This window comes from Pithys albifrons, chromosome 17, assembly GCF_047495875.1.
Source record: "Pithys albifrons albifrons isolate INPA30051 chromosome 17, PitAlb_v1, whole genome shotgun sequence".
NCBI classification, from domain to species: Eukaryota; Metazoa; Chordata; class Aves; order Passeriformes; family Thamnophilidae; genus Pithys; species Pithys albifrons.
In genome coordinates this window covers 3,968,726-3,985,432 of record NC_092474.1, presented here as the reverse complement: position 1 = coordinate 3,985,432, position 16,707 = coordinate 3,968,726, and the positions used below count along the sequence as shown (strand labels likewise).

Genomic DNA, 16,707 nt, shown 5'->3' with positions numbered 1-16,707 from the left:
AAAAATGAGAGTCATGGTAGGGTATGATTTCTTAGGTAACAGCTCCAAGCATCTCCAGTGCACAGCACAGCTGTTGACTGTGGTGCATCTGTGCTATTTGTAAAAGTGGGGAGTTCACTGCTCCCTCCTACAATGCACCTGCTCTTTTGGAGGTGTATTTTGTGAGCTTTGGCACCAATGGTCATTTCTAGGACAAACACCCAAGACAAATCTGCCTTATTCTCAGAAGCCAGAGTATGACATTTACCTCCAGTTCAAAAAGAGGTGAAATCACCGGGAAGGGATAAAATAATAAATCATTGTTACACACACGGATTTTCCACACATCTGTCACACAACCTCATTTATAGTGCTGGTGCAGAGTGGCAAACTTGAAAAGAAAAGACAACTGGACAGTGTCACCTGCATGCAACACACATCTGCTCTGTGTGCCACTTTGCTATTCCTTCTTGTATCATATTGGTGGTTACAGGAAGCTTCGCCCTGGAATATTCCAACTCGGAAAGAAGGAGGTAAATCAATGTAGCACTTGATGTTACATCAAAAACCAACCACTACCCTCTAAGGTATTTTTTCATTTTCAGAAACATTTTTGGTACATCAATAATACTTAGGAACCTCTAAACATCCTGTAAAACAAAACCAGGCTTGCAACAAGTTGGGGAGAGATGTTTAAGCACATGAATCCTACTCAGATGCCTAATTCTTGCTCATTTCCTATAAATACCTTTGCAGATTTCAGCTTTTTTAATCTTAACATGAGTTCAATGAGAGATTAGGAGAGCTGCAAACTCCAGATTCAGAGACTTTAAATGTTATCTCCTATTAGTACATAGATATCCTGCTCTACCATTTCAATTTTTGTAAGTATTCCTCAAAGGACAACTTCACGAAAGGGCCTTTCTCACTCCAAGAGATCACACCTCAGACAATTCATACAATATTAGACTGAACAATATAAGAAATGTTGAGTCAACCAACTGCAATACAATTTCTGGAAAGCAACAACTTAAACAGAGAAAAAGTGACTTTCCATGCGAAGAGCAGAGAAACAAAAAATAAGGTACCAAAGAAACACAAAAGAGCCTTACCTCAGTGTGAACTGATCTTCTGTTGAGTTTTTAGCAACAGATACAAGAAAAGTCAAAATATCACCTTTCTTGACAGTCTTTGGTGCATACTGGATGACAATATTATTATCCAATCTCATTTCATGTAAAGAAGGGGCAGCATGTGTCTGGTAAAGGAAAACACTTCCAATCCTCTGCAAGGGAGGTCCTGACTCATCAATGTCATTGCGCCCCGAGCGGATCCCGTTACTTTTCCTTACATCCTCCTTGGTGCACTCCCCTTTCTCATCTCCCGGTTGTATGGAATAGTAAAGCTCCACAGGGCTCCCTTCAGACTTATCCATTTGTTTCTTACGGCCAGCAACCACCGTGGGGGGGTTAAACCAGCTGGGCAGGAGCTGCAGCTCTGCCACACAGAGCCCCAGGTCCCCTCGGAGCCTGCAGCTGCCGCGCACTTCCCGCGTCTCCCGGAAGGCAAACACCCGCAGGCAGGGCAGCCGCTCCGTGGGGCTGTAGTCATCCCAGTCCCTGCCCACGATGTAGAACAGCACCTGCACTTTGGGCTTGCTCAGGTAAATTTTGTTGCTCATTATGAAGGCCTTAAGTTGCCAATTAAAGGAGAACTTGTTAGTAGATCCAAATGGATTTGAAGCCAACATTAAGTCCTGGGGCACTACTTGTTCAATGGAAAAAGGTCCATAGCTGGCATTTAACACGGGTGGACTCTTGGATTTGTAGATCAGAAAGGATTCCACTCGGGACTGCAAGCTAGAGTTCCTCATAATATCCTGGTTGGCTTCCTTAAGAAAGAAGGAAACATCCGCATTGTGGATACGATAGGTCACGGGCAAGTAAGTTGGCAGTAAAGAAAATCTCTGGATACTCTCCAGGATCCCTCGACTCTCCGTCACTGTTGAAAGGAAAGGAGAGTTTAAAAGATGAGATCTTCAAGTCATACACTGTGACATAACCTCACTGACTTTACTGAGGGGCTCCACAGGGTCCTAAGCTGGTATTAGTGGCAATAACAAGCATCATCAATCCATGCAGAAGTAGCCTGGGTAGATGACGATTTATCCAGTCAGCTTGGAAAACAACTGTTTATGATACGTTCTACATGGGAGATTAAAAGAAGTAACTTGTGTAGGTTTACACGAGCCAAAGGTCACACCTTCACTTGCAATATACATTTATTATCAGGGAACAAAACCACTCAGTCAGCAACTGCAGACCACTGCACAGGCACATTTAAAAAAAAATATCATTACAGCAAGCTCCACCTGTACAGGAAACCAAAACAATGATTTTACATCAAACACTGCAAATGGACCGCTCAGAGTTCACTTCAACCTTCCTTTCAGCACTCTCAAGCAATACATGGACTTTTAGCAGTTTCCTGCACAAGGCTGAATTTCACTTTAAAAATAGTGAGCACAATAACCATTTACACAACAGCTCCTTTACGGCACTCTGATACTACAGGATTTCAAAAGGAGCTTTATTAGCATCCAGTTTAGAGCCCCTTCTATTTCACTTCATCTATGAAAAGAGTTGTTTTTTCCTGTAAATAACTATCAGGATTCCAGCCACTGTTGTCTAACCCTACATTGTTCCTTAATACAACTGCATTATCTGGAGGCTGTCCATCACTGCACATTGAAAGAACATTTTCAATGCCACTGAGCCTCCTGTACTGCAAGATATCTCTTTTAACTGTGCCATCGAGCAATTACCTGAGGCAGACTTATCATGCTAAAGAATAAGCTCTGCATCCTTTCTAGGAACTGTCCCAAAGAGCAAAGACATACACTGTTAAAAAATACAGATGCAAATACAGTATCACCTTTCCTGTTTGAACATCTGACCTTCATGCTTATGTCTACCACTCTAATTGTGAAATAAATTGCCTTTTTTTTTCCCATAGCCAATTCAAATCCTTAGCCTTATTCAGAGAAGTGACAAAGGCTTACCACAGATGGCATTCAAAGACAACCCAGTTTCTCAAGCTCTAGTTCACAAATGCTTTATTAGTCTATTTTTTTTGTTTGGCATCTGACCTAAATACTTATATATTTGCTCACCGAGTGCTGTGGTGGCCTAAATCAATGTCAGTTAGTCCTAATCAGGAATCTACCAATTAGGTACTGCCATTCAGTGCAAAGGCAAGAACAGGAGAAGGGAGGCTTGTTATCTTCAAATCTATACCAGGGTATTGTTAATTCCTAAAACCCTCTGATTTCAGACTTCAGTGTTTATAAAAATCATCTGGGAAATGCTTCTCACAGCAACAATCATCTTATTTACCAACGAGCTGTATAACCTGAAAGAGAATGTCACCTTTGGGAGAGAGGAGGCCACTCTGATGCTGCCCAAACCCAGCACACCAACTGGGGCACCTCCACAACAAAGCAGTTAATGTAGGAGTGCTCAGTGGACTTTGACCTCAGATAACTCATTTTTCCTGTGCTGCTGTTCTATGTCCAAAAAATAAGGGAATTAGTATTTATTTCCCCTTACCCTTTGTCTGTGCAGACTGCAAACCCAACGGACTTATCTCACTATATATGTAAGAGCATCATCTAAAATCACAAGGCTGTGGTCTTGGTTGAGGTCTCTGGGCACTCAGGTGACACCAAACAATAAACTGGATAGTAAAAAAAGGAGCAAAAAGCTTATAGATGGAAAAGCAAAACCAGCTGGCTTCTGAAAAAGAAAAATCCATAAAAACACCTAAAATCCAGCAACAAGACAAACAAACTTTAGGTAAGGGTGTGCACCATTCAGAAAGAACCAATCTCAGAATGAAAGAGGCCGGGATGAAAGGATAGCAAGGAAAAGTTTCACAGCTTTGGAAATCACTCACTCCATCTTGGAAAAGTGAAATTCCTCTTCCAAAGAACAATTAAAATAAAAACCTTACTTTTCAATCCTTAATTAATGTCAACTCAAAGCCCATCTAGAATTTGAAATAAATTCCTTCTGAAGAATCAGGAAAATGGCCCCAGCACATGTCAGTCAACACGTGAGACTAAATTGCAAAAAGGCGTGAAGTCCTGGGATCCCTAGAGGTATAAAATTCATATGAGATCCTGTTTCAATTTAGAAGTCACACCCAAGTCCCACCCTGCTCATTTTTAATAAAGACTAAATTACAGAGCTTCTTTGCATGCAAAAAACCCTTCATTTTAGCCCGAGTCTTTCCAGCATTCAGCTCCCGCTCTTCCACTAGATACTCATTGAGAGCAAATGAAGTTTTTAAAGACCTTGTTCTAGATAATCCCCCAACAAAGATTTCTACCAACTCTAAATGGCTTTGCTGGTGCTTAGAGTTGCAGGGCTGCATCTCTCCTATCCAGCCCTGAGGCAAAATCTGTTCTGCTGTTGTACTCCTCAGATCACCCAGCCCATTCCATCCTGCCTCCATCTAATGTCCCGTTTAGAAATTCCACACTCATTTCACACTCCTCTCAACGTCTTGGCAAAGCACCATTAAATACAGTGAGGCATCAAGGAAGCAACTTAGAGAGGGGGGAAAAAACACTCATGGTATTCAATTTTTTATTTCCCTGACTTTGATTGCAGTTCCCTCCCTTGCATTCCACAGGGAAAAGGAGATTATTTTTATATTAAAATTAACAGAGTGTTTCACCTCATAATTTTTTAATCATTTATTTTAGTGCTTAATTATCTAAGGGATTAAAACCCTTTCCTCCATAGCCCCCATCCCCACAGAACAACGTTCCTCGGAGTTTGTAAATCAATGACTCTTTGGATAGGAAAACAACAAAAAATGGGGCGAGGGGGGAAAAAAAAAAGAAAAAAAAGAAAGAAGGTGAACTGCCTATTAAAATAAGGAAACAACTTCACCAGCCAGAGTAGGGTCCATTGGTTTTTAAGTTTTTGGGCAAACTGGTCTGCTCACTGCTGTATTTCCCCCAAAATCAAGCCATGAACATGCACTGAATATGCACTGGCTTATGCTGGAAGCTGACAGCAGCTTTCCAAACAGCCAAAGGCCAAAAATTCAAACAATTTTACACTTTTATCTGGGGAGAGTTATAATCAGCACAAACAGAAGAAAAAAAAATCCTGAAAAACAACACTGAGCTCTGCAGTACCATCTGGATTTTGACCGTGAAAGTTTATTAGGGATTCTGAAGGATAGGAAATTAAAAACAAAAACAACTATCAGCATCCTTAATTACAAGCATGACTATTTCTGTAAAAAATATGCATGTTTTTACAAAGGCAGAATTGCAGAAGATTACAATTTTGTGTGTTATTGAGTGAGACCCAGCATAAAAGTGGTGTTTTAAAGATTTCAGTCATATAATTGGTCCTAAATATCACATTATAGCTGTACCACCATCATCACCAAAATTCCACTGGAATAACCCACCTGAATAAGTAAAAGAAGAATCACATAGTTTCTCTCTCAGTTTATATACAAAAAAATTGTGTATGTGTATTGTTTATAAACAAAACAAAGGATGGGTAACTGAAGTGCTGTTAAGGAAACAACATCAAGACAAAACAATAAACAGTTAAATTCAAGAACTGCACATTATCTTTACTGTACCACCATATCTGTGGTGAAGGCTTGTCTGGGTGGAGATGTACAGCAGAGAGCAGGTCATACTCTGTGCCACAGAAAAAGCAGTGGCACCACATAAACAAACCTTAAGGAGTTTAATCTGTCCATACCCAGAGAGACACCCATGATCCACAGAGAACTACTCAACTTTGAGTTGATGAGCTGTGCAAGCTGTAAAAACAGTTTATCTCAAGCTGAGACACAGCAGAGGGAAACCCAGATTATTCCAGAGGACCACAGCAAGTGAAGACAATCCACTGCAACTGCAGAGGGTGTCACAGCATTCTGGTTTCAAGAGATGATCCCCAACACTGTGAAGCAAAGCAATAAAATCTAATTTTGATGCTGTGCTTATGCCAGGAGCTATTATTTCTCAATCCCTTGCAACTATGACTGTATTTGACCCTTCAAGCTGCGAATAGCTTGCTGAGGATTTCAATCAGTGGCCACCTGGAGAGAGATGTTGTAATAGGATGGTTTTCTTCCCTCTCTCCTTAGTAAATCTTCCTCTGACTGATACTTTTTAAAAAATACTTGTCATTGATGGAAGAAGCAAACTATTTGCAGGTCAGTGAATTCAAAAACATCTGAGAAAGAGGCAGCATATTCAGTCTCCTCCTGCTCAGCCAAAGCTTCTGCATATGATATATCCCTGAACACCACGACACTGTAAACTTGCTGCATCTGCCTTAGAGAAAGTCATAGTGCTTCCTTCATTAAGCTATTAATTTTGTACTGCAGCCTGGCTAAAAACCTTCTACCTTTATTTCTCTAATACTCATAGCAGCAGCTCTCAGTCAGTGACAAAAAAAAATGGTCTTCACTGCAAGTTATTGATCATGGCTTCGGAAAATTGAAGAAATCTGCCAGACCACTAACTTCATTCTGTATTACCAGATCCTTGGGATTTCAGCCCTAACAGTTACTTTATTTTTAAAACCATTCAATCCACAATCATCTAGCATTCATGAGATAGAAAACTCTTCCAATCAATTACATAATTCTACTATTAAAAAAAATGCCTTTTTCTTGTATATTGAAGGGAACAACTTCTTAGGAAAATTGCCTTACCAGCTGCAAGCTCAGACTGGTAATGCAATAGATGAAATTTCTTGCTGTATCTTGGGGATTGAGATAAGTGGTTCTTTTCAGTCAGGCCAGTAATTTTACCTTTTTAGTTAATTTCAGCTGCTGTCCTTGAATCTTCTGAACATTTCTACCCTTCTAGCTTTGTTAGGAATTGCAATTATTGTAGCCAAAATATCTAGGAAAAAAAAATCTGGTAACATGATGTGTTTTCAGACTGGAAATTATTTTCACAGGAGTTGTCTGTTCCAATAAAACTTGGTGCTCACTTGTGTAAAACTAAGACCTTTCTGTCTTAACCCAGTTAAGTGGCTGAATCCAGTAGTGGTCAAAGGTGAGGCAGTTTAAGGCTAAGCCACAGAGTGAATCCTTCCCCCGGTGCAGCTCACTCAGTTCTTAACAGAGGGATGTTCTGCTCTGCCAGTTTGTGTCACTCACAATGGACAGAGCCAATTTAGACTCTTACATGAATATCTGAGTAGGACCAGTTCCATCTTACAGGGTTTTATGGGTTGCTTGTCATGTTCCTTCCTTAGGTTCAAGCATCCTCCACAACCCTTAAACACAAATTAAAAAAAACCCGGAGCTTTCCAAGAACGACATACTGTGTTCCTTCTTTCACCAGTCTTGTGGCAGCTTCAATTCCCTCAAAACTTAAAGAACTCCCTTGCATTTTTGAGCTTCTGAGTAAGTGCTGTGTTTTATTGACAACAGCTCCAGGACACAGTGACAAAGTGATGGGAGGTTTTGATCTCAGATTGCACAGAAGGAAAGGCAATACAGGCTTTGTGGCAGTTGCTCCTTTTGCTTGTTGAGAAGTTAGAAAGTTGTTCCTGGTTACACTTTGCAGAGGTGCTCAACAGCTTCCTAAGAGAAGGAGAACTGCAGGGACAGTGCTGTGCAACAGGCTGTGAAGAATAATGATAGCTAAGAGGAACTGGAGGGCAACAAACAAGAAGAAAGACAAACCTGCAAACCCACCCAGGATCTTGCTGTGGATGGTTTTCTTTGAAATCCATTTCACAGCCACGCAGAGAGTCAGGAAAGCATTTTAATGACTTGCTGCCATAAACACATGAATCTATCCCACAGATATCCACACTGAAAACTGCATGTCAGGTTGTTCCCTGACAGGAAATTAAACCAAAAGCTGCAAGATGAAGTTTTTGGTAGGTTGTACCACCTTATGTGCATCCAAAAAGGAATCCCTTGCTATCCAGTTGGACAGGCTAGATTGCTTCTTTGGTTAGCACCTCAGTTTAGCATTGATTCTGGGAATGTAATTACATTATTAAATCTTTATTAATTTTGCAATCAGAAGCCTTAACAAAATCAGACTTCATCAGAAGGAGCAGTACTTGCCTGAAAGAATCTATAACTCAAGTTAATAGACAAGGTTGTAAGCTCTGGAAATTGAATCCAAAATAGGGGCAGAATTTTCCAAAAGTCATAAAGGCAGCACGCAGTCAGGGCTGGAAACAAGACATAAATCACTAACTCCTCTCTCTAGTCTGTATTCAATATCAACTTTTCAAATAATAGTGGGATTTTTTGATAAAACCTGAAAATGTAAGGGTGGGTTGAAGACTAATTCAGCCTGATTTTCCCGTAGACTTGCCCTGCTTTGTCATATAAGCCAAGATAAACCAAACTCTCCTGTTGAACAGATAAGAAGCTGAGCCATCCCATCTCTAGCACAGACACGTCACAACAGTGAACTCCTGCTTACAATCCAGAGGAAGAGTCTGAAATTAAGTTTTTTCTGTCCTGAATATGAACTATTTCTTACATCTTTTAAGTTAGATACTTAATATAATAACTTGCATTATTATATTTAAAAGTGTTCAGTGATCACATTCCCAACACAGCTGTGTAACATAAGGCTGAAATAACAATTGCTGCATTACTATCACTGTTTCCACTGCAGCTTTGATATCCCATTAATCTTCACCTACTTGCTTGCAAGTGGAATATCAGCACCTATCTTCCATACCAGTACAGAAATAAAAGAATCCAGCCTATCTGCAGCAAGAACCCTAAATCTTGGCTCCTAGTGCTGTCACACCAGTAGTGAACAGTTTCCAAAAAAGTCTCATGCTTTTGGGGGCAAACACCATCATTCTAAAGGGCAAGTACCAAGAGAACAGCGATAAGGCCAAATTGATGTGTCACAAATAGGAAAACAAAAACAGAACCCTGGAACCCAAGAGTCCTGCATTTATCTGTGACACATTAAAAAGAAAAATGGTTTCAAGGCCCCAAAATCACTGATTTCTTTTTAAGCCCTCTCCTTATTAGCATTTTAGACTGCTCTGCCTGCTTCACTTTATAATGTTCCCTGTAAATGTTTCATCCTTGGGAAATTATCATCCTTCTCCAAAAGCAATGCTATTCCTAAGCTGCCAACTTTCCCCTTTCCACCCCAAGTTATTCCAGCTCTCATTCCAGTTCTGCATGTCTGGACAGAGCTTGTTACAAAGCAAGGCAAAGATTGCTGGAACATCAAGGCCACCAGAAAAAGCAAACAGCACCACAGAAACAATCCTCAGCCTTAGCACGAGCCACAATCTGATGCTTCAAAAGCAGGGCAATAAACTAAAACCAATATGAATTTTTCATTTTCACAAGCTTGCCCATCAGGAACTCCTTGTGGGTTGCCATAAATGACAGTTGTGGAACTTGAATGATAACCCCAAAGGATTCCCACGCCTCCATGGCTGAAGTGAGAGCAGGCATCTGATCCTGACATGCCCAACCTTCTATGCATGACTCCAAGATCAGTAAAGGTCACATCCTCCTCCAGCCCTTTTCATACTTTAACTCTGTTACTTGACTCCATGGGCTTCTAAGTGCTCATCCTCAATACAAACTCAGTGTACTCCCAGTTGCTGTATCAATCCAGGAATTCCAGTTGCCTTAATGGGCCTGATTATCTGTCAGATAAGGTCTTGTTGCCAACAGCACTGTAGTCTGATGGCACAATATTTTCTTTGAATAGCCTGTTTTACTGAAGTTTGAAGAAACTTCTGTAAATTAATCACTGATGTTAGGACAGATGACACCTCATCATTCATTATGAACAATCCTGAAGTTGTTTTATTATTCATACTGACAGACAGATAAAGAAATCATTTAAATAAAAGGGCCTCAGAGGAACACACACATCTTTATATTACCAAGTGATACAAAAATGATCAGAGAACAATCACGTAACAAAGGGAAGTTCCCACCTAAAAAGGCAGCAAAGTAATAATTACAGAGAAAAGTATTAAGATAAAAGGATATGACACTTTCACAGATCTGATGTCAGCATGAACATGAAAGGGCAAAGCATTGATGGGCACCATAAAGTTTACAGTAAGAAAATCAAGAGGAAAAAAAAAGCAAACAAAATCCCAAACCAAGCCCACAGTCACATTAACTACTGGGGGATAGGGAAAGAGTGGCTACACAAATTTTTCTGACACTTCCAGCCACAGAACATCAGTAACCACGGAGGGTTGTCCCCAATCCATCAGCTGCATGAGGTTCAGGGATGGAAAGGTACCAGACACGGTAAGATGCATCACTCCCTCAAGTGTGTCATTGCTGAGGATAAGAGCTGTGAGCTTTCATCACCACCTCAGGGGCCATCCTGACACACACCATTGCCTGGCCTTTTCTGCAATCTTGATGCATTTATTCTATGAACCATAAAAGGAGAGACTCTTTAATGAAAGCAGCACTAGGATAGGTGCAATCCACTTAAGGCTGAAGGCACCCCAGTGGTGCAAGAGCTAAGACAAGAGCTTCATACTGAAATACTTGAGGCTTTCAGTAGTTTGTGTCCCCATTGCTGTCCTCCCCCTGTTATATCTCCACTTACAGAGAACAAAAAACCAGTGCTGACAATTTCAAAGTTTTGAAATAAAATTTTAAAAACCCAACAAAATCAAATACACAAGCCAAAAACCACCACAAACTTAGAAAGCTGAAACACTTGCCAGGAATATCTTGGCTAAAACACTATTTCTAGTGTAATTATGTTTGGGAACCAATAAAAAGAAGAGTAAGGCTGGGTAGCAGAGGAGTGCAGAGTGACAGGAGTCCAGCATCAATTGTCAAATTCCTTATGACAGAGACAGAAATTCAGGACTCTGCATGGAACAACCTTACACTGCTCAAACACACTTTCTTCAGGCAATCAGATGTCGTTGAGATCCTGCCTCAAATATCTGCAAAATTCCCTCTTCATTTTCTGCAAGCATATCAGGGACTGTGTGCAGGCTGCATTTCTGCTACCAGGCCATTATTGATGGGAGAAAGAACAAACTCTAAGCATTAAATTAACACCTGAGTCAGCAGTTGCTGCTGCTGATCTCTCTGAGACAAGCCATGTCTGTGTACCCTAATCCAATTCCACTGGCTTGTGAACTGCAGCATGGAAGTGTTTGTGGCTGCTGCCTGATCATTCCCCCTCTCCAGAGTGGATTATTTTTTTTTAAATTCATTTGAAATTTGTTAATCTATATCATGCCTCTACATCTTGCTGTAGGCTCTGTGCCTAATACTGAATTTGTACAACCAAACATTACAATATTGATCTTCGATGGCTACATTCGCTAACAAGATAAAAAAATAAAAAAATCTTTTTAAGTCTTATTTAAATAACATCATGATGCTGATCTATGCAGTAAATTTCCAGGAATGTCAATAAACCCAGCAATATTTCACTAAATACATGCCATTTTACATTCATTAAAGAAAGCACAGCTTAAAAATACTTGATTGTGTTCTCGGAAGGAACTGAAGATAGTAATGGGTACCTCTTGAGGTCCTTTTTGTACCTGAAAAATCTGGAAATTGGAGGGCACCACAGAAGACAGATGTGCATAGGGACAGATACAAGAAAGAATCTGACTCTGGTAACCCAGGACACAGCCAGAGCTGATTAACTGCTTCTTGGGTGCTTCTGTCTCTCTCTCACTGTGGTCTCTGGCATAGACACATTACATACACATGGAAATAAATGCACAGTGTCCTCAATCCATAGGGTCCTCCTGCTTAAAAGACTCAGGAAACAAAGTTTTAACTCCTATCCTGAAAAGCTGTTCTAAAATAACATGTACAGTCCAAATCTGTCAGCAGCCACCAAGATATCTCAGCAATCTTCCCCAAATACAAAGGCTACACTCATTAAAGGAGATGAGTAAGATCCTTTTTGACATGTTCTTATTAGCTCAGAATCACGAGATCTTCACCCTCACATGGAGTTTTCCTTTGCTACAAGGTAACTTGTCACATTCCCAATCCTTTTCATCTTCCTGTCAACTAGGAAGCTCAGGCCTCGCAGAAAAAGAATTTGCCTGAAAAAAAAAACAACCAGAGACACCCAAACACCAGAATAACAAACTAGGCAGTTTTTCAGGAGTCTTATTGTGACTATTGAATGGCATCAAAGTTCTGCCAGGCCTGTAGCACCTTCCCAGGTGCTCTGCCACCTCTGATAGCAGCAGCCATGGTGTTCTCCATGTCTCTAAATGCCAGAGAGGAAAAAGGAGTATGTACTTCTCCCAGAGAAAGTTTTGCAGAGGTAACTGAGGCAGCTGTGCATGCAGTTAGAGCTGTTCCTCAGTGCTTTACCATTCCCAAGAGGATTCATGATAATCTGCTCCCAAATCATGACTGAGTAGAAGGGATTATCCATCTAAAACTTGCTGCTAAATGGGTTCATGTATTCTCATTCCTCTTTTTCTTCCTCCCACTTGCAAACCCATGCTCTCCCCACCAGCCAAACTTGGGGGACCAGATCTCCTTTCAGGTGAGATGGCTCAGCTCATCCACACTGGCAGATTTAATCTACTTTTTCCTGGCCCATTGGCTGGTGAATTAGCACATTGTACTGGCCCAGTAAGGGGCTGGCTGAGGTGCTGAGAGCAGAGGGACACATCAGAACCCCAATTCCTTCTGCTGGCAGGGGCTGCTGGATCACTGCAGGTTGTTGAGCAGCTCCTGGAGTCATCCTCATGTAGAAACCTCCCCTTTCAAGCCCTTGGCTGATCACAAACACAAAACTTGTTGCTTTGTCCTTGCTCAGCCCAGGCACAGCCAAGGCAGCCACCCTGCTGCAGTGGCAGGTGAGCACAGCAAACCCCCCAACCTTTTAGAAAGACTAATTCTTTCATTTTCCAGTGTGAGAGACACTACAGATTATGACTGCTTGGAAAGTGCTGATTTATTTACTTAGTTACTTTTCAACTGTATTTAGATCTTTAAGACACAAGTAGAATTTCCCTGCAAGTCACTAACCAGGTCAAGTAAATATTCAATAATGCATCACACGCATCTTTTCAGACTTTAAACACCTTTGAACTGTTCTACAGGGCTGTGAATTATTATTTTTAATAACAAAGCCAGTTTTCAAATTGACAGTTTATTTGCAATGAAATATTTTGCCTCTTTGGAAGCTTATTTTACAGATACTGGCATATTCCTGTATCTTTTCAATTATTTCTGGTTTTGTTCTGGAAATAAATCAACATGCTGTTCTGTCAACTGTCTCAAAATTGCAATAGACAGAAGAGTCAAGAGGATTGACATTATCATTTTAAAATCCCATTCTATTCTGTTTTCCTATCTCAGCAAACTCCAAAGGGCATGAACTGCCAAACTTTCCTAGTATTCATTTAGCTAAACCCAAGGAAAGCTTTTCGCTCACGCAAAACTCAAAAATCTTATTCAGAAAATTATTCTACCTTTTCAAATCATCCTCTTTCTTTCTCTCTCATACCTATTTAAAAGTGGGTCCTAGATAAGCTGATACTGACAGAGATGCTGCAGTGTTCAACATGCTGTAAACACCTACAAACAGAAAGATAAGCCAGAATCTTTTTTGGTTTTCTGTCTGACAGTCCCCAATGTTTTCTTTGGCACTTCTTCGGGAGTTTGCTCTGTGAATTTTGAGCCACTTTCACATCTCCTCACAGATTCTAAAGGTCATTAAAGCCTGCCTCAGCTAAATACCTTGTTTTCTCCAAGCCTGACTAGAAATTGGAATGTTATCCCTGAGTGTCACAGTCAGAATCCCCAGAGGAGGATGCCATTACACAGGGAGCCGAGTACTCTGGCAATTTAATTGCAGGAAAGTTCCTCCTGGAGAACGTGCAGGATGGTTGAAATTCAGCAGCCATAAGGACTGCAGGGGAGCTGCACAAGAAACACTGAGAGCTCAGGATTATTTTCCTCTACCCTGCAATTATCTTAGATACTTAAAAATCCCTGCTCCTTGGACATAAATAGTTTTGCATTCCGGTCCCACTGAGCAGCTTTGAACAGGAGATTTCAGAAGCACTGGTGAAAAACATACAATTATCCTACATTTAAAACAAATTATAGATATGCTTTCTGTGAAGTTTTCTGCCCAGCTTTTTTCTTACAAACAGCAAAAAAACTGAAGTTCCTGTCTCAGCCAGCTCCTAAAGGCTGATTCTCTGCATATTCCAAACAATTATCCTCATGACTGTTTGGGTGCATATTTGCACACGTGACTCCATATGCACATCTGAAATACTTTAATTCATATTCAGTGTCTCCACTTGTGAGTAGTTAAGCACTCCAAGCAAACATATTAAGTTGCACATATTAAGCCTGCACCAAATTCATTCTCCAATTGTGTAATTGACTGATCCTTCACATCACTGCTTGTAAATAACAGATTAAAAGATGAACTTCCCTAATTGAATGTTTTCAGAATAAAGAGCAGTATCTACTAGGTAGAGCAAGACAGATGGTGAGATTTGTCTGCAAGCAGAAAACCAGTAGAAAGGCATTACCCAATTTAAGTTCTGTTTGGAATCCACACTGGCCACTGCATTTTATCCAGCAGGGCTGATTTACACAGAACTGGTGCCACAGTTTCATATATTCTACTCTAAATCTGTGTGAGTAACTGATTTTTCAGCTGGCCAGCTAAACTAATCAAAACTCAAAAACAATTCCCTCAGGTCAATCCAAAGTGAAATATCTTTCTGCACCACATCACTGCAAAAGGGAAGGGAAAAAACATTAATAAAACTGTAAGAAAGGATTACGTTACCCTTCCAAAATTAAAAAGAAAAAATTCAAAGCCTCCAACCTTTTCAAATTCCATCTTATTTTTTGGACATTACTTTCTAAGGAAAGCTATTCTGCATCACCATTTTAATCCACAGCCTTTCTGCTAAACTGGCACATATAAGTGATGCTGAAGCTTTTTTTTTATCCTGGTACATTGTAATAAAGGCAGGTCCTCTAAAGCTTGACATGAGCCACTCATAGGGAAATGTTCTTGAACATACAAACTACCTCCCATTGCCCTAACATGATAATAATCAAATCACTGGATAAAGGGAATAAATACCTGAGCAAATATTTCTATGTCTAGTTATCATGATCCACAAATCACCACCGTTGTTTTATTACATAACAAAGATAAGGATGAAACCTGTATTTGCAAGGCAACAAATATATAATTAAGACCAAGCAGAAAAATACTGATTACTTAATTTATGTGACTACCTCTTGTTTTACAAATTAAGATAAGCTTCTTTACATATCTATGCATACAGTCTACAAGTACTTAAGAACCCTTTCCTGATCCCTGAAAAATGGCTTGACTTGATCAAACAAATCACAGAAAGCACAGACATTTACTGCCTGGCACTTTAGGAAACAGGCAGGAATAAATCAACCAAGACAAACTACTGAAAGGGAAGGAAAGCAAAAGCATTAAAATGACATATTAAAAGTGTTCTCCCAAATTACATATGGTTCATAGAGGTGCCACATAGAAAATTTAAGACTCGAGTGCTTTAAGTTGTATAAATAGCAAGTGGCATTACTGATCTCATAGTCTCTGAAAGTGAAGAGCTACACACGTTGTCATTTTGATACCTGAATTCCACCTCAAAAAGGAAGACATCAGGTTCATTGGTAATACCTTGGGAGGAGATACTTGTAATAGGGGAAGAGACTCATCATAGTGCATAGAAACAGCAGAAATTCGGGCAAAGAAAAGGTTCAGCAGATAAAATACACGTAGCCCCCCATGAGATCTATCAGTGCAAGCAGACTGTGCTAAAAAGTTATCTAGGTGGTGCTTTCAGGATGATACGTGTCTGCTGCCTGCACACACAGCTCCTTCCTCAGCAGAAAAGACTAAATTCTGTCTAGTTATTACTGCAATACAAAAGTAAATATTTTATACCTGAAGCATCGCAGTGTTTTTATTAGCATTTTCCTGCTTGTTGCTCCCCTAAATCACCTCAAATCTGCTATTACCTTGTGTTGTGGCCACATAAGGACCTCCAGCTTAATTCTGCAGGACAGCTGGACAGGGTGCAAGGAAACTCACTGTAACTACTGCCACCAGCACTCTGCTCTCCCTGTTCTCCGTGGGCATTTCAAACACAGTGGGAGACACAGCCCTTCTCTCTCAATTAATTAGCTGAAAATTTCCATGAGTTTATCCACACAGCACCTGTGTTTTTGTTTTGAGGGCTGTTGTTTTCCCACTCAACAAACAGACAACCCGTTTCCACAAGGGAGCACAACTGATTCCTGCTTAGGAACACTTGTAATTCCATGGGCTGGATAACCCAAGGCAGCAATATATCACCTTTGTTCATAGGTACAAAAATAGTCAACACCCACCTTTGTTCATGCAGAAACATCTCCTGGGGCTTAAGCCCTCGGGTTTCTTTCAGTGTTTTTAAAGGTCACAGGCTGACATTTCAAGAGCGTTAGAAGTCAGTGTCTTCCTCTCTATGTGCACATCCCTACTTAAGCATTTTGCCTTCTAGTCACAAGGCTGAAGGCAACAAATTACTTCTTTGGGAGAAGACTAGATCTGGTGACTGCACTTGGAGACTGAAAATAAGTCAAGGCAGTTCAGTTGAAATAACACTGGATAGAAAGGGAGTTAGTTATCTGTGAAACCAA

The 16,707-nt window shown here is 40.4% G+C and overlaps 1 protein-coding gene across 1 annotated transcript in view; it reads right to left on the bottom strand.

Annotated features, from left to right (window-relative positions):
* The window catches only part of TMEM132D (transmembrane protein 132D), a 233,626-nt gene that overhangs the window by 173,376 nt on the left and 43,543 nt on the right, over positions 1-16,707 (bottom strand). The window contains exon 2 of the mRNA XM_071571918.1: positions 1,092-1,980. Within this exon, the coding sequence (XP_071428019.1) occupies positions 1,092-1,980 (889 nt within the window). The remainder of the gene's footprint in view (positions 1-1,091; positions 1,981-16,707) is intronic.